General features: G+C 39.5%; 1 protein-coding gene across 2 annotated transcripts in view; it reads right to left on the bottom strand.

Annotated features, from left to right (window-relative positions):
* Nucleotides 1–23,052, bottom strand: part of LOC126187041 (putative serine protease K12H4.7) — a 117,530-nt gene that overhangs the window by 2,930 nt on the left and 91,548 nt on the right. For both annotated transcript variants that reach the window (XM_049928262.1, XM_049928263.1), the window contains exons 7-8: nt 18,062–18,194; nt 5,788–5,957 (exon numbers count right to left, since the gene is read on the bottom strand). In XM_049928262.1, the coding sequence (XP_049784219.1) occupies nt 5,788–5,957; nt 18,062–18,194 (303 nt within the window). The remainder of the gene's footprint in view (nt 1–5,787; nt 5,958–18,061; nt 18,195–23,052) is intronic.

Genomic DNA, 23,052 nt, shown 5'->3' with positions numbered 1-23,052 from the left:
CCAATCTCAGCAAGCATCTGCCCAGTAGCCCTTATAAAATGTTTTATGCAGTCCACTTTGCTTTTCTTTGTGTGTCATTCATTATTTTCTTTTCTTATTTTGAAATGAAGGATAAGGTTAACACTGGTCCAGTTTGTTTACCATTTAGGATACTTTCAGAGTATACTGATACAAAAGCTCCATCCTTAGCAATCAAACACAACCGTTTGCTCATCGAAACACCCGCATCTAAAGAGTAGCAAGTTGCACAGGTCACGCCAACAACCAAGAAAGAAAATAGGAGTAATCCGCTGAATTACAGACCCATATCATTAATATCTATTTGCAGCAGGGTTCTGGAATACATATTGTGTTTAAACATTATGAATTACCTCAATGAAAATAGTCTACTGAGAAATAGCCAAGGTGGATTCAGAAAATGTCATTCTTGTGAAACACAATTTGCTCGTGATTCACACAAGATAATGAGTGCTATTGCAGTGTAAGTCGAATTGATTGATTATCTTAAGATTTCCAGACGGCTTTTGATACAGTTTCTCAGAAGCAACTTCGGATCAAGCTGCATGCCTACAGAGTAGCATCTCAACTGTTCAGCTGATTTCATGATTTCCTATCAGAAAAGGACACAGTTCATAGTAAATGACCTAAAGTAATCTAGTAAAATAGACACAATATCTGGTGTCCGTCAAGGGAATGGTATAGGCCCCCTCCTGTTCCTCATATATAAATACTTTGGGAGACAATCTGAGCAACCCTCTTATGCTGTCATTTACCATCTTGTAAAGTCAGCAGGTGATCATAACAAATTGCAAAATGATTTAGACAAAACATCTGTATGATGCAGAAAGTGGCAAATTGACTATAAATAATGCAAATCATCTAGTGATTAACTTAAGTACTAAATGGAATCCATTAAATTGTGGTTAACACATGATAAATCACACAAATCTAAAGGCCATCAGCTCAAACAAATACTTAGGGATTGCAATTACAAATAACAAACTAGAATGATCTCACACCCAATGTGTGTGTGTGTGTGTGTGTGTGTGTGTGTGTGGGGGGGGGGGGGGGGGGGGGGGAGATAGCAAACCAAAGACTACTATTTATTTGTAGGAAGCTTAGAAAATGCAACAGATCTGCTAAAGAGACTGCCTATATGGTTGACCGTCCTCTTCCGGAGTATTGCTGGATCGGGTGGGATCTGTATCAGATAGCATCGACTCTAAGGATATCGGAAAAGTTCAAACAATGGCAGCTCATTTTGTACTATCACGAAATAGGGGAGAGTGTGCCACAGATATGATACGCGAATTGGGGTGGCAATAATTAAAACAAAAGCATTTTCCATTGAAGCATGACCTTCTCAAGAAATTTCAATTACCAGCTCTCTCCTCCAAATGTGAAAATATTTTGTTGGCACCCACCAACATAGGGAGAAAGGGTCATTTTAATAAAATAAGAGAAATTAGAGCTCACACACAAATATTTAAGTGTTTGTTTTTCCTGTATGTTGTTCCAGAGTGGGATTGTAAAGAAATAGCTCGAAGGTGGTTCAATGAATCCTCTGCCATGCACTTAACTGTGCATTGTGGAGTAGTCATGTAGATGCAGAACCAAAAGAAGGAAACAAGCAAAGATTATTTTTGAAAAAAATGTTTACAGTTTTGAGGAAGGAAATATTACACTCCCACTCTTTTGTTTTGTTTTGTGTACACAACATACAACTGAATAAAGAAGCAATTCCAAATATATAGTAGACATCAACTGCAACTACTCATTTGAAATATCTGACTGATGTCCATATCAAGGGCAGAAAATCGTGTGCAAAGCTAGCTGGTGCTGAAATTTGAATACTGACTGCCTCATATATTTTTTCCCATTTTCAGTTATTACACAACCTTGTTCACATTGGAAAATGTTCAAACAAGCTGAAATATAAACTAGGGACTCCTTATGTTATCTGTAATAAACAGTACAACAAGAACTATGATAATAATTCTGCAGTCAGAAAAAAATTGTTCATACATGTATCATGCAGGAAAAGACAAAATTCAGAGAGGAAGCAATTTATTTGTAAAAATTACTTATGAGTTTCGTGCACAACAAAGAACAAAAGTACTTTATTATGAGAACATATAGCAGAGATGCTGAGTTGCATATAGACACAACAAATAGACTGTCACAAATAAGCTTTTTCTCCACAAGGCCTTTGTCGAAAATAGAACACACACACACACACACACACACACACACACACACACACACACACACCTGCAGTCTCTGGCAGCTGAACCCACACTGCGAGCAGCAGCAGTGCATGAAGAGAGTGGCAACTGGGTGGGAGTAAGGAGAAGGCTGGGGCGGGGAGGGGTAGGGGTAGAGGTAACAGGGTAGGGATGGGGGACAGTGAAGTGCTGCTGAGGAGTGCGCAGGAACGAGGTGAAGAAAGGGTAGGGCAAATAGGAGCAGTCGGGAGGTTAGGCGGAGGGTAGGGGTGAGGTAAGCTAGGGGGGTGGGGGTAGAGGAAAAGGAGAAAAGTAAAAAGACTGGGTGCATTGGTGGAATGAGGGCCATGTAGTGCTGGAATGGGAACAGGGAAGAGGCTCCAGTGAGGACAACGATTAACGAAGGATTAGGTCAGGAGGGTTACGGGAACGTAGTATATATTGCAAGAAGAGTTCTCATCTGTACAGTTCAGAAAAGCTGGTGTTGGTGGAAAGGATCCATATGGCACAGGCTGTGAAGCAGTTACTGAAATGAAGGATTTCATGTTGGGCAGCATGCTCAGTAATTGGGTGATCCACTTGTTTCTTGGCCTCAGTCTGCCAGTGGCCATTCATGCAGATGGACAGCTTGTTGGTTGTCATGACCACACAGACTGCAGCACAGTGGTTGCAGCATTGTTTGTCGATTACGTGACTGTTTTCACAGGTAGCCTTGCCTTTGATGAGATAGGTGATGCTTGTGAACAGACTGGAGTAGATGGTGGTGGGAGGATGTATGAAACAGAGCTTGCATCATAGATGGGAGCAGCAGCAGCAGTGCACTATGGAAGTGGCAGCTGGGCGGGGCTAAGGAGGAGGCTGGGACAGGGAGGGAGAGGGGTAGTAGGGTAAAGGTGGGGGACAGTGAAGTGCTTCTGGGGAGCGTGCAGGGACAAGGTGGAGATGGGGTAGGTAGAGGTCTTGCATTGTAGATGCAAGACCTGTCCCATACATCCTCCCACCACCACTTACTCCAGTACAGTCACAATCATCACCTATCTCTACCTGTGAAACCAGTCACGTAATCGACAAGCTAAGCTGCAACCACTGTGCTGCATTCTATGTGGGCCTGACAACCACAAGCCTGTCTGTCTGTATGAATGGCCACCGATAAACAGTGGCCAAGAAAGAAGAGGACCACCAGGGCACTGATTACACTGCCCAAACGACATCCTTCATTTCATTTCAATGACTGCTTCACAGCCTGTGTCACATGGCTCCTTCTCACCAACACCAGCTTTTCTGAACTGATCAGATGGGAACAATCCCTGCAATATATTCTATATTCCCATAATCCTCCTGGCCTCAACCTTCATTAGTCATTGTCCTCACCCATCCAGCCCCTTCCCCATTCCCAATCCAGCACTACACAGCCGTCATTCCCCTAACACACCCGATCTTGTAACTTCTCTCGTTTTCCGCTACCCCCTCCCCCCACCTCTCCCCTGCCCTCCGTCTAATCTCCCGACTGCACCTAGCTGCTCTCCACTTCATCCGTGTGTGCTCTCCAGCAGCACTTCACTGTCCCCCACACCTATCCTAGTATCCCTCCCCCTCCCTGCCCCAGCCTCCTCCTTGCCCCTACCCAATTGCCACTCCCATCATGCACTGCTGCTGCTGCTGCTGCTGCTGCTGTTGCACACAGTGTAGCTTCAGCTGCCAGAGACTGCATTCGTGTGTGTGTGTGTGTGTGTGTGTGTGTGTGTGTGTGTGTGTGTGTGTGTGTCATCTATTTTCGACAAAGGCCTTGTTGGTTGAAAGCGTATTTGTTACAGTCTCTTTGTTGTGCCTATTTGCGAATCAGCATCTCTGCTACATGGTGAGTAGCATCTTTCCTTTTCATGATATTGTTGCATTCCATCCTGGATTTTCCGTTGTTTGATTTTTAAGAACGCTACTGTATGATATTTGGCCAAATAAATAATAGCCACAGAATGTTGTGCTACAAGCATATGGAGAAAACTGGTGGTGTGATCTCCTTCTTGTACAGATCTTGGATAGGCAACTACAGGAGTTGCAGAAAATGTTGAAAGTTAAAAAAGAGTTATATAGACATATTGCTGTACAAATATAATTCTAAATATATCATTGAAATCTTAGCTGTCAACATGCTGTATTCTTTATAAACTCAGCGGCAGAAAGGAGTTTCTGTAAGATTTGTTAAAACCATCATAGACTGAGCAGGTCATGTCCTTAGCACAATAACTAGATGAAAAGCATAAATTACAATCCACTAATGGGCACGTCTACCGAAAAGTTTCAAATGTTTATAGTTGCTAACCTCTGAAGACTGGAGACAATGCAACTGCAGTATTAGCTTTAATAAGAGTGCTGGAGGGACAAGAGGGACGTGAAAACTAATGAAAAAAAAAAAAAAAAAAAAAAAAAAAAAAAAAAAAAAAAAAAAAAAAAAAAATAGGATAGCGCAAAGTGACAATGACCATTTCTTTGAATAGCCAAAACTACACCACAGCAACAAATAAGTAGCTCATGTGAGTGTTGGCTTCTGTGGTCATTGCCACACTCAATGAATTCTTCCAGGTTCCAGAATGAGATTTTCACTCTGCAGCGGAGTGTGCGCTGATATGAAACTTCCTGGCAGATTAAAACTGTGTGCTGGACCGAGACCCGAACTCGGGAACTATGCCTTTCGCGGGCAAGTGCTCTACCAACTGAGCTACCCAAGCACGACTCACACCCCGTCCTCACAGCTCTACTTCTGCCAGTACCTCGTCTCCTACCTTCCAAACTTAACAGAAGCTCTTCTGCAAACCTTACAGAACTAGCACTCCTGAAAGAAAGAAAGGTCCTGAGTTAGAGTCTCGGTTCGGCACACAGTTTTAATCTGCCAGGAAGTTTCAATTCTTCTAGGTCTCTGACAGCATTGTCAGCAGTAAAACTGCTGATATTTCAGACACTATCTCATGCGCAAATTGCAAATGCTATCAAAGGCAACACCATGAAGGAGGTCACTTGCAATGTAGCCAAATGCGTTAAAATTTTACATACTGACAAGGCATTCAAGACACAGAAGAATTTAATTACTGGCAACTAGTAGCTCTGTTTTATCATTCTTCATTTGTGATCAGAAGCCTTGTTACGAACTTCTACAAACAGACCTATATGTTGTACTTACGTAGGTCAAAAGCAATATTTGCCTTTAATACAAATTAGTACACAATTAAATAATATAAATTTTCTAAAAAGTTGGAAGTTCTGTTCGCTCTGCAGTTCACAGGAAAACAGATAACTCAGGGTTTTAGTTGTGATAATAGCAGGAATTTGCATTCAGTTCACTACTCACATCTCTTTTACCACTCAACAACCAGTGTTAGTAAAATGTGTAATTCCTCCATATAAAGTCATTAATTTTCATATCTTGTGGAAGTATTAAAAATGATAATATCAAGTAGATACAGTAAAGAACATCAGAAAACAATTTAACTCTTCCTATTTCAAAACATACAAGATACACTGTAATATGCAGATACACATCATAAGAATCCAAGTAAAAGTGACAAACCTTGTATAAAGATGGCAGGAGAATCTGATAGTAAAGTGTGTGTAATTCCCAGTGCATGCCAAGGGTCTATTGAACCATGTACATACACAACACGGGTTGCCTGCAGTGCAAAGGCTCCATACAGTGTGTTAGTACGGTAAGTGACAGCCTTTAGGAAATCAGAATTATACCTGCAACAGATGAAAGGCAAACTACAGTATTGTTTAACATAATGAGGAAAACTGGTTTGAAAGTTGATAAGATCATGAATGGCACAGAAAGCAGACTCACTATTTTGAAAACAACTTTTAGTACTCATATTAGCACCTGTTGACTGGTACTTACAGACTGCATAAAAACTTTATGTGCATGTATTAAGATGGGGTTTAATAACATAGAAAAGCTGTTTGGAACTACAACCTAAATGTGGATAGGGATCTGAAATGCCATTTTCCTGAAAGCAAGCCCAATTTCTTTGTCAGTGAGTCATCTCACTCTGTACCTCTCTCTAATTTGTCTACAATTCTTGGTAGACTGAATTCATTGTTACTGGAAATACATTTTCATCCTATCTGAGCCACCTGTGCCCATCTTAACCCACAGCCTCAAAGTATCACAATTGAAGTCCTCTACTTTCTATTCAAACTTTTGTTTACAAACTTCCTTCTATGTTTCACTTGAATCACAAAATCACATTGACAAAAATCATTATTGTGTGAAATAAGGTTCTAGTTTTCTGGTTGTTTTTTTTTACAGTTATTTCTCTTTTTTTCTTTTTTAAAAAAAAAGACAGTGAATCGATTCCCTATGGACACTGGTTAAAAGATGTATAATACAGCCATTACCTGGAACACAGTGTTAATATAATCAAAGGATTTTCACACATCTGCTCACTTCTTTCAATATCTCTCTTTGATCATATATCTGACTGCCAAAACATAAATTTTTGACAACTGCTTTCCACAGTCCACTGGTATGACATTGCACAGTATGCTTGGTTCCACATTATTTTGAATTGAAAACCAGTATGGTATTTATGTTAATTAGATGTTCAATTGTACGACTGTGAACAGCTTCCCTTATGATTCAATCTCAGAAATGGAAAGTAATGGAAGTATCTTCCTATTGCCATATATGATGAAATGTCCTGAATAAAGGTTATGTACCACTACCTATTGCTGCCAGAACAACATATGAAATTGGTTGTCACTACAATTACACTGAGGTGATACAAGTCACGGGATAGCGCTATGCACATATACAGATGGTGATAGTATCATGTAGACAAGGTATAAAAGGGTAGTGAATTGGTGGAGCTGCCATTTGTACTCAGATGATTCATATGAAAAGGTTTCCAACTTGATTGTGGCCACACGATGGGAATTGACCCTTTGTTGCCTGACGGTACTTAAAAGTACCAGTAGGTTTTGACTCTCATTATTTTCTCGTGGTGCAGTTTCGTGATCTGTGAGGCTGTCGGTACGTAACAGTAACTCTGCTCTACTGTTTCATAGATGTTATTGTGCAATACATAGACCTCTCTGGCGGTCAGAGCTTGAAATTGTTTTTCGCGCGCTGCTGTGAAAACAGAAGATTGTATGTGCTTGTTTCCATGGTGTTGCCTGAATTTGTGCGCAATTTATTGAAACTTCCGTTGAGTTTTCCATTGTACGTACTTACCTTCTTTGTTTTTTTGTAATAGTTTGAAGCATTACGTTACAAGTGAATGAGATAAAGTGGAAAATATAAGACTGACTTATTAGTACTGTCAGGTTGTGCGAACACTTTATTGTAGCAACAATGCGTTATCTCTCACTAGTTGTTCTGTCCACTTTTTCTCACAGAGAAATCCGTAAATACATTTGCCTGTGGAACAATTAGAACAAACAGGAAAGGTTTGCCAGGGAATTTACCTAAAGAAAAATGTCTAAATCAAATCACAGAGAGTCATCTTTAGACCTAACAGTATTTCAATGGAAGGAAAATAAAGTAGTGTATTTTGCGTCAAACTTCCATGGCACTGAACAGAGCGTAGTGACAAGAAAACAGAAAGATGGAACTAGTATGACTATACCATGTCCAGTTATTGTATGTGATTACAATAAAAACATGGGTGGTGTGGATCATGCAGACAGATTACGTTCAACTTATGGTCCTGACAAGCGATCAAAGAAATGGTGGCACCGTCTCTTCTGGGGAGCAATGGAAATTGCTTTTGTCAATGCTTACGTCATTTTCAGTTATCTATATGGGGCACTGCCACTGCTGGAATTCAGGTGTGGTGTGGCACTAGGGCTAATGAATGAACAGCAAGTGCCAAATCTCAAAAAGAGAAACTCTGGTAAAGATGAAATAACTCTCCCAAAGAGAAGGAAGGATAGCTTTTCTGTTCCGAAGGATGTACGTCTTGGCAACCGAGGGAACCATTTTGTAGTGTTCAGTTGTAAAAGAGGACGATGCTAAATGTGTGCGAAAAATAAAATTCAGTCGGGACCACATTCTCAATGTAGTACATGTAAAGTGTATCTGTGCTGCAATGAGAAAAAGAACTGCTTCCTACAATTTCATGAGGTATCACTAAATATGTGATTGTATATACTGTCAAAAATGTATAGCTAAGTTACTATGTATTGTGAAGTTGCTCTAGAATAAATTTACGCGAAATTTAAAAAAAAAATTCAGAAATATCATATTTCTGTTAATTAATTTTCTAATGTAAAAATATTTAATATTTACGTGGCATAAAGTGCAAGTTATAAAAATTGGAGCATTTTTCTGCGCATGTTGTGATTCTGTCCATGGAGTCTGACGGTACTTCTGAGTACCAGGAGAGAAAAAAGTTGTGAAAAATAAAATAAAATTTTACAAAAAATCTTACCATCATTTGAGGCCACAATAGCATAAATTCTGCAAAGAAAATGTTAAAAAGTAAATTTTATCTTATGTCAGGAAACAAAGGGTTAACAGACTCTGAACATGTAATGGTAGTTGGTGCTAGACACATGGGAATTCCGATTCAGAAATCATTAGGGAGCTCAATATTCTGAGCTACATGGTGTCAAGAGTGTGCAAATAATACCAAATTTGAGGCATAAACTCTCACCATGGACAACACTGTGGCCAACGACCTCCATTTAATTACTGAGAGCGGAGTTTGTGTAGAGTTGTTAGGGATAACAAACAAGCAACACTGCACAAAATAACTGAAGGACTCAATGTGGAACATATGATGCGTTAGGACAGTGTGGCGAAATATGGCGTTAATGGCCTATGGCAACAGACGACTGACACAAGTGCCTTTGCTAACTGTATGACATCTTTCCTAGACTCATGACAATATCAGTTGGACCCTAGACAACTGGAAAACTGTGGCATTGTCAGATGAGTCCCAATTTCAGTTGGTAAGAGCTGATGGTATGCTTCAAGTATGGCACAGACTCCACAATGCCATGGGCCGAAGTTGTGAACAAGGCACTGTGCCAGCTGATGGTGTCTCCATAATGATGTTGGCTTTGTTTACATGGAATGGACCTGGTCTCTGGTCCATCTGAACTGATCAATGACAGGAAATGGCCACATTCAGGTGCTTGGAAACTATTTATAGCCATTCATGGACTTCATGTTCCCAAAAAACGACATCCGGTCACCAGGCCTCAATTATTTGCGACTGGTTTGAAGAACATTCTGGATAGTTCAAGTGAATGATTTGGCCACCCAGATCACCTGACATGAATCCCAAAGAACTTTTGTGGGACACAATCGAGACGTCAGTTTGTGCACAACATCCTGCACTGGCAACACTTTTGCATGCCTCAATATTTCTGCAGGGGACTTCCAACAACTTGTTGAGTCCATGTCACATTGAGTTGTTGCACTAAACTGGGTAAAAGGGGGACCGGCATGATATTAGGAGGTATCCCACGAGTTCTGTCACCTTGGTGTATGTTGGACTATCTGACACATCTGACATATGACTTTGCACACAGGCAAAGAATGAAATTTCACACATGCCTCATTTCTATGTACACTGACTGGTAAGGACAAACATGCAGAAACTTCAAAACATGATATTCAGAACATCTCAGAGCTTTTAAAAGCAACAGCTCCCATAGCACATTTGCTGACCACCTTGTAGATAACAATCACCACCCAACCACAATAGAAACAGACTTAAGAATACGAAAACCCAGAAGGCAATAGCAGAAGGAAAACAGCTCTTAAATGAATACACTACACTCTGCAAGGGCAAACTATTTAACACATTAAAGGAACTTTACAAATAAAAACAGCACAAATAGATAAAGTCTACACACACACACACACACACACACACACACACACACACACACACAAAGATAAAATGCAAACAAAATTCAAATTTGGCACCGAACTCTCTGGTGAACAAATGAACACTGACTGGGCTGGGACACATAACAAACCACAATCACACTGTGTTCTGGTGAAGTGAAAAGTGTTTTACTACATTATTTGTGGAAAATACTTGTTATAGTTATGTTTGCATCACAACACCTCAGCATGATGTGGAGAATGGAAGTGCTTGCCACACAAAAACGTAAGTAAAAACGAATATAGTTGCAAAAACATTGCGAAAAACTAAATTACATTCTACATTAACTCTCAGCAAAAATCTTTCTCATCAACATCGTTTGGTTGCAGATGACAAGCTACCTGTAGTCATTGACACATAAGTGATCCAGAAAATTCATGCACACCAAATGTAAAGGTATTTACAAAAAGAAACAATCGATTGTTTGAACAAAAATGCACATAATTTTATAATCATTTAACAAAAATGTTCACATTGCAGAATAAATAAAAATGAACACCCACTGGTGATAGCACAGTGGTGCCGAACATGTTTGGATACTGAGAAAAACAGTGTTTTGCATAACTGGCGAACCTCACATCCAATAATTTTAACTGCAAACACGGCCAATACAAGGAGCTGCAAATCAAAATGATGGATATTGGATCATTATGGCTCCACGTTATGGGTCTAACTTAGTGTGAAAGCTGAAATGATTCAAGTGCAAAATACTATTATGACTGAGACTTATAATTTGGTATTTGTTAACTTGTTGTATTAAAGACAAAACAGGTGCTTATTTTTTATAACGATGACCGTATCCATATTCCATACAACTGACTATAGACTAATTTTCAAGTGGTAACAAAATAAGTAGTTGCTTACGTCAAAGTCAGCTGTCTCATGTCTGTTGTTTTTTTTTTCCATTTTCGAGAGTGTTTATGTTCTCTTTGGTTTCAACAATGCTTCCTGCACTCCATATACTCTTTGCTGTGCACAAGTTTAATGTCATCATTGTTTGTGTGTATATTTCCTGTGTTAGAACAGTGTGTCAGTGAGATTGACAACAGAAATATATGCTCTACAACGGAAAATACATTAGCATTACGAAGTCTATCACACAATTCTGAATGATGATGATGATGATGTTTTGGTTTGTGTGGCGCTCAACTGCGTGGTTATCAGCGCCCGTACAATTTCCCAACCTTTGCTCAGTCCAATTTCGCCACTTTCCTGGATGATGATGAAATGATGAGGACAACACAAACACCCAGTCATCTCGAAGCAGGTGAAAATCCCTGACCCCGCCGGGAATCGAACCCGGGACCCCGGGCTCGGGAAGCGAGAATGCTACCGCGAGACCATGAGCGGCGGACACACAATTCTGAATGAAACGAGGGTTTTTCCAGTGACCATTAATCCTACCACCCCCAGACTAGGTGAATGAATCTCACAGCGAAACAGATGATGGGAGTAAGCATATCTATGAGGAGTTGTAATCTTATAATGGAATTTTGAATGACTAGCTTTCGTCTAGAATGACTCTGCTCGAGATCTGATCATCTGTCTATGTAGCAGCTTGCACTTTAGCTTCCTGCACTAGAGGTCTTGGGGTTTGGCTTTTATCGGTGATTTTATTACTTCGAAATACTTTTCAAAACATTGGCCAGTCTTCCCAAGGCATGATAGGAAACTCGGGAGACAACGTGGACAATAAAAAGGCTGATGAGCATACCAGAGGAACAAAATGGCTAAGAAATATGGAAACATGGAAGAAGAATGTAAGAAAATGCAAAGGAACAGCAAGTTAGGAAAATACCAACATGAAAGATAACATTGTGTTAGCAGTATTTACCTGTTAAGTGTAATTGCCACTTTATATGCAGTGAGCACATTTCTGCAAAAAATCGGGAATTGATACATAGGTGTATTACTAGTTACCCTAATGGGATGCACAAGTGACTTGGTTATGTAATGTTGTAAAAACAGTAGTAGCCAAACGGCGTAAGAAAATACATTCTAATCAGGCTACTGGCCACAAAAGTGTGACGAGACAGTTCATATTATGTGGCAAAAGAGTTTGTAAAAAAAAAATTTCTACTTATGATCCAAATAAGCAATAAAAGAAATTATTATGAACTACAAATTTAAAAAAAGTCCCTAGAATAAATGAAAACGACAAAAGGGGATGAAAATCTCCTCCAAACAAGATCTCTGAGGAAAAACTGACATGGATCACTGACCATTTTACAAGCATTCTTAACTACAGAGCCAGTATAGGGAAAGGAAATCTTCATGTCAATACTTGTCTCCAGCCTATCAGGTACATGCAAAATGTGTGATACATTTGAAGTGGCAATAAAAGCAGAGTAAGATCTAAAAACACACTTAGTTTTAAGAAACCTGCAAGACAATCATGTCAAATTGGAAGCTAAAGTGTGAGATATTTTGAATGACTATAAAGCAAAAGTTAAAGATGATGAATCTTTAACAGCTATAATGTTTGGCATAGAGTACATTGTCCCCCATATTTGAATATGGGTGAGGTCTGTTAATTATGGCAGCTTCAGATGGTCAATTTCGTAATACATTCCTATTTAAAAGAAGGAGAAAAAAATAGTCATGAACATTTGACCTGAACACTGTGGGGCAAGAAGTTTGCAGGACATGATATCCTCACTCCATCACTACATAGAAGATTCTCAGCCAGATATCATCCAAACCCTGTGCCTTTTTAGCAACCGCTGTTTTGGACAGAAAGAAATTGGAACATGTTGATTTTTTTCTTAATTTTTCTGGTCAACAAATAGTGCCATCTCAAAAATATTGTTGTGCACAACCTTGTGAGTGGTCATACATACTTACAAAAAAAAAATGACATTAATTTTTCTTTCATAAGTCAAGAGCAAAAGAAGAGGACAGCCATCTTCATGCCTCAGGCATATGGATGGACCTCAGACCGCATGGCTGTCAGATACATAAACGTTTCATAGTTCGAGACACGCAAGTTTCTCCCAAACTGTTCACAGAGAGGGCGCAAAGACATAACAAATGCAAAAAATAAAATTCTTCAAGCACTCAAGTCTTATTTGTCACAATGATGATTATACAGAAAAGTATTAAGCAACTGACCTCAAACCTAGTGAAACAGATTTGGAGGCACTCCTGCTAAGCCTCTGAAATTACATACCTGCACAGGCCATGGCAGCAAAGCCAATACCATACACGAAGACAAAAGACATACAAAATTCTTAAATTTGTTCCACCGGTTCATCATCTGTTCTTCCTATCAGTTCCACATATACCCCGAAGAGGAAGGGGCATGAGGTCCAGGATCATGAAAACATCCTACCCTCAAGATTTGGACATGATTAAGTTTGATTACTTCCTTAGATCAGTGTTTCAATGTGATGCAACTGTAGTTTCATTATTTGTTTGTACCAAAGTGCTACAAGTGAATAAGATTTGAATGGTGTCATGCGAGTACCCTGGCAGTACCAGGGATTTGTTCGCAGATTGGCCTTTCAGTGAAATAATTGTGGGATAGGATGTGGTTGGCTCAGAGGATTAGGAAAGAGGTGGTGGATGTTGCATCAGGACGACATGGGGAAAGGTACTGTTCAATGGCTGCAAGACCATATGCATGGGAATAGGAGACGACGGTGCACAAGGACGGTTCATCAGCAGTGAGCAACAAGGAATCTGATGGTAACAGGACAGGAAATGCGGAGAGGCAGTGAAGGAAGTGAGTAGTGTGTTGAATGTAGGATGGGACGTTACTGACAATAGTTTGGAGGTGTTGGTCACCAAAGAAAGAGATTTATTTTGTGGGAGAGTTGTACCCAGCCACAACAGGATGACCAGAAGAAAGACCTGTGGGATTGAGTTTGGATAGTAGACAGAAAGACAGGAGTGTGAGGTGTTGCTTGTGTGAGAAGGGAGACAGATTCAAGTGTCAGGTTTTGGGAAGGGCTTAAGGCCTGGAAAAGCTGCTTGAGATCATGTTGAAATTCTGGGATGGGATAATGGTTATAAGGTTCATATGCAGAGATGTCAGAAAGATGGCAAAGACCCTGAGCCACATAGTCACTACATTTCATGACCACTATGGTGGAGCCTTTGTCTGCAGAAAGGATATGGTCTGCACTGTTTTTCAGGTTATGGATGGCAATGTGTTCCATATGAGTGATGTCGGACTCACTGAGGAACAACTTCGGAAAGGTACATGGGGTCAGGTTAAAAGTGAAGAATACCTGGCAGATTACCAGGGGATGCCTGGGTAGAAGGTTGAAACTATTGTAACAAGGTTCTATATGGGGGTTTAGATAAGTTGTTGTCAGTGGGTAAGTGGCAAGGAAGTGTTTTCACTGCAAAGAATGAGCAAAAGAAACAAGGGCCTTCAGAAGCCCTGTGTGGTTGTTGAAATTTGATTTGGGGCTAAAGATGAGGCCTTTAGAAAATACAGAGGCTTCTGCATGGGTCAGAGATTTGGCAGAAAGATTGACAACAGGTTTACAGGATAGGTATTCAGCAGTTGTGTGTTTCATGAAGGGTGGAAGGAGTTTTTGAGGATCAGAGAGGGGCATGTGAGAAGTTGGATCAGAGTAGTAGGCTTTTTACTGGCTACAGGTAGCCCCAACAGGAGTAGCTGAGACAGCTTTCTCTAATGGTGCTGGGATGCTGTCCCCAACTGTTTGAGTGCAGGAGTTTCTATTGCAGTGATGGAATTCAGGCAGTTGGGGCCACAGAATAAATGGAATTTACAAAAGCAATAGAGGCTGTCAAATATGGTTAGAGCTTGGATTGTATGAGTATGAAGTTTGGTGAGGATGAGGGGCTGGTGAAATTGGAAAAAGTGAAGGTTCTAGTGGTAGAATGGATCATACCTTGAGATGCCAATATTGATACTAAGCCCATTACACAAGGTACCATGTACCAGACAGGATTTTAGAATGAGGATGTGTGACCAGAGTTTGCCACAGGAAAAGGAGAGTTTTCTGGAATAGAGAAGGTAGAATGAGCAGGGAATCGTGCTTGGATGGGTGCGGAATCACAGGAGTAACACAAAATTTGTACAAAGGTGGATAATAATAAGCTGAAAATTTATGAAGTGTTACAACAGAAATAAATTGTGGGTACTTTATAGAGAGTTGTGTAGTAAGTTCAGAAAATGTTTTAAAGAAGCAGGAAGTACTGGGTGCATTAGTAAACAAATAAATTCGATCACAAATTTACACGTGCAATCGTAAGTAATCATGCACGATTATACGAGGAGATCGTAAATAAATACATGATATCTGCTTACAGCCATGTTTGGCAGTATAAATCAATATTGGAGAATACGTTTAAAAACTGCACTGGAGTTAAATGTTCAAAAAGCGGGAGTCACCACAAGTGCAGGGTGTTGTAACACAGCACTGTCTAGTGTGGTAGACTGTTACACCAGCAGGAATTCAAATTTTGCAACAGAAGCTGGTCAGTTCGTGGTTCGAAGGTAGGTACTGTGGAGGACAATGATGTATAGAAATATTAAGGAATAAAGAACGGACAATGAGTTTTAGATAAGTAGAGAGTTACACTAACAAAGGTAAAAGGATATGGTATGGAAGAGAGCCGAACTGGCAATGTGTAACAATAATGGAAATTCCTGGATGGAACAATATATAATATACGAGAAAGGCAACCGCTCATCTGTAAAAGACTTATACGTGGGGCGCAATAACACATAACAGAATACAGTATTCACATTAGCTTTTGAGCACTATGTCTTTTTCTAGAAATGATTTTATCGCCTCAATACAAGATGAAAATAATACATGTGTTTTGGCACAACAAATATTTGGCCAAAAATCGCATTCAGCCATTGAATATGCAAATAACTCAGACACCAACATGCAATAGTGACAAAAAAATCAGGGGTGGGTAAAGTACTCCAACAGTGTCAATTCATTATATGGGACAAATGTATTATGGCACATAATGTGCTTCTTCATACACACACAGATTTGAGAGGAAATGAACAACTCTTCAGTGGTGCGCTCATTTTACTGTCTGGTGATTTTCAATAAATTCAACCAGTTGTACTGCATTTCGCAGTGGCTAATGAATTTAATGCATGTCTCAAGTCCAGAATGAGATTATCACTCTGCAGCGGAGTGTGTGCTGATATGAAACTTCCTGCCAGGGTTCACAGGAGAGCTTCTGTAAAGTTTGGAAGGTAGGAGACAAGGTACTGGCAGAAGTAAAGCTGTGAGTACCGGGCGTGAGTCGTGCTTCGGTAGCTCAGATGGTAGAGCACTTGCCCGCGAAAGGCAAAGGTCCCGAGTTCGAGTCTCGGTCGGGCACACATGTCTCAAATCATCACTTTTATGACAACATACACAGAAATTGACTTTGGGGAACAATATGTGTGTACAACTACAACATCATGCATCTGATGAACATTTTGCTAAACAATTGCTCAATATTGGGAATGGGAAAATGGCAACTGAGGAATTCACAAAATTTATTATATCGTCAACAAACTTCTGTAAAGTTACAGTACCCACAGATGAACTGATTCACAAAGCCTTCCCAAATATCACACAGAATTACAAAAATAATCTGTGGCTCAGTGCACATGCTATATTAGCAACCAAAACCAACAATGTCATTGCCATAAATTGCATCATGCAAAATTAAATAGCAGGCAAAGCAACAATGTGTCAAGTCTAGCAGTACTGTAAAGAATCAAGATGAAATTGTTGGTTATCTAACTAAAGCTTTGACTTCACTTTATTTGCCAGGCACGCTGCTTGTTTCCCTGAAGCACAAAGCCACCACAACTTTGCAATGGTACCAGGTTTTCAGTGAAAAAGATGAACAATATCGTTGAAGCTACAATTTTTAAGGGAAAATTTACAGGATAAGATGTACTGTTGCCACCCATCTGAATCATTCAAACAGATAAGCCATTTGGATTCAAACATTTATTTATAGTTGCTAGCGTGATACATATTTACATTGACCATAAAAAAAGCACAGGAACAATCACTACAAGTGTGTGGATAAAACTTATGATATGCTTCTCACATGTCATGTGTATGTGGTCTGCCCATGTGTTAGAAAACTTTGTTTTATTTATGTATGCACCAGAAAGGAAAATAAAACATATTGTGCATCCAAAAGCACACCTATAAACAGAAATTAACACAAACATTTCCTTTGAGTGACACTGCAACACAATCTGGATACTCACTAGTGTTTATTATTAGGTGACAAATGCAAGGAATTTTTGCTCCTGGAGTACCATGACAAATTTGAAAGTTTATGCACCTGCTCAACTGAAATAATGCTCTGCTGGAACACCATATGACAGTTTTTAAAACATAAACAAAAATAAATCAAGACTTGAACACAGGACAATCAGTGACTGCTTAGTTTTGTGGAAGTCTTTCAATTATTTTGAAAATGATTTACATTGATTACTGTTTTTCCATGCACGTTTTGGGCTTTCTGCACATTTTCTTAGGAGATCTCTCATTAGCTTTGATCTTTAGACCAATTTCTGACAGTTGGTTCTTGATGGTGCACACCTGTCAAAACTTGTGTGGGAAGCCATCTGGTATGTTATAAATGATGTTAATATTTACCAACCAGGACAACAAGCTACTCAGCTGCACACATTTCGGCAGTTTGTGGGGTACGTATGTCAAATAAGAATTAAAATTGCTTGTCAGTGTAGTTGTGGTGCAGCTGGATGTTGTTTTCTATTATTATCAAAATTTTGGACACAGCTGATTCAATAACATGTTTTACAATAACATGTTTTATGTTGTTCTGGAGAGAGAATAAATAACCTTGTAACACTTGTTTATCATAAATCCACTAAATGAGCACAAAGAAATTAGAGAACTGAGGTTCACATCAAGCTGGTAACAAATTATGATAGATTTTTAACTTAAGACAAGAAACATCCGAGGTACATACTTAGGGCCGAAAATATCTGAGCATTGCTGAATAAAGAAATCGACTGGGAAATTATCTCCAAATAATTTTGGTTCTTTGCTTGATGTCTGGTAAAATCCAAACTCTGTGCATGTTTGATATGTCCACTGACGACCTGTTAACAAAATTTCTTTGTTAGAGAGTAACTGGGACAATGTGTATTATAGCATTAATATTTTTTGTTTCATTTTTAATACAAGAATCACTCCATGAATGACTTGCTGCAGAACACTTTTACCACAAAACTAATTTTCCAGTAACAATATCAAGAAAAGTAATTTATTTTCACCCAAGACTAATTGCTGAAAGTTTTTGTCAACATGGTACTATATTTAAGCTAATATTGAAATTTAATCAGGTCTGTTACATTTAACAGCTATGTTTGACATCTTTAAATTACATATACTTAAGTATGACAGAAAATGTTACTGTACTTCTTTACAATTTTTTGTCAATACTAAACATCATACACTATCTGCTGATAATACAAGAACTACCTGCGCATTTTGTGAGGTCCATTTAGTAGTAACTAATGTGTTCCCAACCCCAATCATTGTAGCAACATCTACCTGGCCATTGAACCATTGCCTGGAGTCCCAGTGACCCGGCCATGACAAGCACATACTCCTTGGCATGTGAGGAGAGTTTCCAGTTCAAGTGTCAACAGTGATATCTCTGTACGGTCAGGGGGCTACCATCATGCAGGTATCTGACAAGCTCCACAACAGAATGGTAACCTGTCAGGTTTTGCGTGTATTACCTTCGCCCAGAAAGGAAAGATGCAAAGATGGTCAGGCACACAAGGTGGAATATACACCATCCTGCATGGTTCACATTTCCGTAAAATCTGGAAGAGGAATAGCAGGTCAATCTCAACAAGGGGGACCATGTAGCTAAGAATGAAAAGTTTTAGAACGCCAAAAGGGAAGAAAATGAGTGTGCAAAATTATACACAAAATTCAAGCACCAATGGAAAGGCAGAGGGTAAAAAAGGACAGTACAAGGGCAGACTTGCATACACAGAAAGGGAAGTAGGGCTGCAATAGCTGTGCCCCCTCAGCAGCCAAGCATGTCTTCACAAAAGAGATGCGAGCTTCATACTTTCAACTAAAGAAACAAGGATGATGCTGCACAGTTGTCAATCAATGAAGATCAGCAGCCATAAAAAAATGCTTTTATCAAGGAAAGTTATTGAATATTGAGACCATAGAAGAAAGCCAATGAAGAAACAAAAAAGAATAATGGAGGAATAAAGATATACGCTTGAAGAAATAGAGGAGCATAGGCCAAATAAGTAATTATGCCAGTTTGTGATAGATGTGTGACATAAAAGGCGCAGAAAACTTTGTGGCTGATTACTTTTATGCATCTGTTGGTTGACAAATACCATGGATTACAAATCGCTTGCCACCACTCAGACTGCAGATCCACAATTACAGCATTTATTGGCTGATCCTTCCACAGGACTATGATTCACCCAAATCCCCATCCCAGTCACCAAGTTAACACTACTGAGCCACATCTCTCAGCACAAGGCAAGGCCCTACATTTTGCCAAAGCTCTACAAAGATGCTTTTGGCAGTGTTCACAATTTGTCACATCCAGGAACAAACAAAACCATCAAGTTACTGACTGATCGTTTTGTGTCACCACTGATTAAAGATTATGTCCATCCATGGGCACATTTATGTATTCAATGCTAGCACTGCAAAGTGGGACGAAATGTACATGATGACACCGAATAGCTTATAGGCTCTCCAGCAAGATCCGCACAAATCCGGATGAATCACATACCCTCCCTCCACAAGCAGACAGCTAAATATATCTTTTCTTTGTCATGAATAGATGGATTTGGTGGGCAGAAGCTACAACCATCACCAACATTTCCACTTAGAGAACAGCAAAGACCTCCGCCACCACCTGGATTGCACGATTTGGTTTCCTTCTCCAAGGTACTACAGATCGGGGCCAGTAAATAAAGTATGTTTTGCTCCAAGAATTGTCCAACTTGTGCAGCATCCAGCATCATTAACCAACAAGATACCATTTTGCCAGGAATGGGAAGGGTGAAAGATGCTCTGGGTCCTAAGGCAGTTTGTGTTTGTGCCAAAGCAGAAAATGGGCAGAGATACTTCCCTTGGTCCTTTTAGACCTTCACAAAATGTACATGCCAGATAAGAGCATTGTTAGCAGAAATAGTGTAAGAGGAGTCATTGCGCGTTTCAGCACACCCAAACTACTGGCTTCTGCAGTGTAACTGCCACAGTTGGGACAAAGGCTCCAAGATCACTCAGTCAAGATCTGTCATCTGGCTGCTTCAGGCCACAGTGAATGCCCTGTATTCATCCACAAAGCTTTGGATGACTGTTCTCGCATCATACTCAACACAGAGCTCATCAAATCGATGCTCCAACTGTCCGACACTGGTTCCTTCCTAGTGTCATGACTAGGACACCATACCATTGAGATCTTTCAAAATGGCAAAATTACCCCTACAAGACAATACACTGACGCTGCAAGCCCTACCATCCATTTCACCAACCAGCAGCGATACCATTACTGCATCTTGCAGCTGCACTGATGCTGTGGCCAGCAGTTCACACAAGAGCAGGCCAGTTAATAGCTTAAATCTATAAATTAGATAGATAATAAATTTTAAAAAGCTACAATAAAAAATGGGAGGGCAGCAGCACTGTGTATGAGTAATTGATCTAGCAACTAGCTGTACAGTATGTTATTTCTGGTACAAGGGTTATTTTTGAAGTCATTCTCTGTATCAAATTAACCATGTTCATTTATGAATGTATATTCGTGTTGCTAGAAATAAAAAGTAAGTCTGTATACTTTAGTTCTACGTATGTTATTTTAGGTGGTAATAAGCCTTACCCACTATATAAATATTTCACACAGAAACATTTTGTTTAAAGAAATATTAGAAATTTATGAAACACATAAACAACATGCACTTAGCATTCAACTCCACTAATAATTTGTTTGATATAAGACACACTGTATTTGAAAGCCCTTGTTTTCTTCTCTCTAACCAAACATCTTACTTTCCTGAAAGTTGTCTATTTTAATATTAAATGAACACTGAAAAAAGAAGACTTTCGAGGCACATATCTGACACCTTAATAAACACATGACGCCAAACATGCCAGGCAATTCTACAAAAAGATTGGCCAGCCTCCCACAGGGTGACAATATAACTTCACTGAACTTTACTAAGGACACAAACTGTGCTTCTCACTGTCATCCTTGCATGTCTACAATTGTTTCTGACAGTACAATGCTCAAAACAGATCCCTCTTTCAGAAAGTCAAATAAAATTGTTATGCGCTAATCATTTCCATACAAAGCACTTGGTTTCTGCGATCCGTGTGCTAGTACTTTTAACAGTTACATACCAATGCGGGGGAGGGGGGGGGGGGGGTCAGTAACTGACCCTCAATGAAGTTTTTAGGCTAAAACTCCTGTCGTTTTCAGTAGTTTATTTAATAAATAAATGACATTTATCGTAACTATAATTGCTACAATCGACAGTAAGAACAGCTTTTGGTTTACACTCATTGTTAAGTTATAGCGATTGTTGTAACTGAAGGTGCAGCTGGTCAACAATCGCCACTCACAGTCAACCGGTAAACAGTGTGATGAGTGGAAGGTAATATCTTTGTGGCATTTGACAGAATGTACAAGAAGATGAAATTGACAGATGACGAAATTAGAAATTTGCTTAACAGTTCAGACAATGAATTTAGTGGTGAACTATCCGAAAGCTCAAGCAGTGAAATTGAAGACGTAGTCATGGAAATTCCTGATCAAGTAGTTTCTGACAGCAGCGAGTTGGATGAAAGTGAGCAGGGTAAGTATTGATTTTTATTACTTTTTGCAGATATTTTGGAGTATATTAGGATGTGTGTCTCGGCAGAGTGCTTAGTTTGCTAGTGTTCGGTTCTGTTTCCATATTTTTATAGATATTCAACCAACAAGAAGACGACCCAGGCCGAAAGCACAAATTGATCAACTTGAAAAAGACAGGGTGGCCCCATCAAGTATGATATGGAAGAGAAGCCCTTACGTAAATCAGAGGAGGAGGTCTGTTGCTAACGCAATGAGAACCCCGAAAGGAACTAAGCCAGGGATAAAACCTGATACACCAGGTAAAGCTTTTCTCATGTACTTTCATGATAACATCCTGGATAACATCTTGATGTGCACCAATCAAAAGCATGGAAATCTTAGGAAATCATCTGAAGATATTTTCATAAAAATTTCGAAAGCATTTGAAAGGGAAGAAATTGTGTCAGCAACTGTAATTCTATTGAACTGTGGAGTCCATAGACAGAACCTATTGAACTGTGGAGTCCATAGACAGAACAAGGACAGTTTACATGATATATTTAGTAAAGAAAACTTTCCGATGTTTCGAGCTTCATTTTCGGAGCATAGACTTAGGCTCTTACTGCAGTGTTTGCGTTTCGATGATGCTCAAACTCGAGCAGCTAGAAAACAGACAGACAAATTTGCTCCTATCAGGGATATATGAAACATGATAGTAAATTTCCTGAGTTTTATAATCCTAGTGAGTCAGTCACAGTGGATGAAGAACTTGTGACCTTCCATGGGCGATGCCCATTCAGGCTATATATTCCAACAAAACCAGGAAAATATGGAATAAAGGTGAACCTGTTATGTGATTCAGATATGAAATACTGTTTCGCTGCGGGATCCCTACACTGGAAAGCACGCTAATGAGAAGAACCATAACAGTGGCCCTGGAATAGTTATAAGAATGATTGAAATGTCTAACTTGAAACAGTCTGGAAGAAATGTTACCATGGACAGAAAGTTCACTACCGTTCCACTCGCATCTGACCTTTTGAAAGAGAAAATAACTACAGTTGGTACTATTAGAAGTGACAAACGCGATGTTCCTACAGAACTCCGTCCTGTTTCTCTTTTTTAAAAAAAGC

This window comes from Schistocerca cancellata, chromosome 1 (assembly GCF_023864275.1).
Source record: "Schistocerca cancellata isolate TAMUIC-IGC-003103 chromosome 1, iqSchCanc2.1, whole genome shotgun sequence".
Taxonomy (NCBI): domain Eukaryota; kingdom Metazoa; phylum Arthropoda; class Insecta; order Orthoptera; family Acrididae; genus Schistocerca; species Schistocerca cancellata.
Note: the sequence above shows the minus strand (reverse complement) of the source record. Positions and strands in the feature narration are given on the sequence as shown.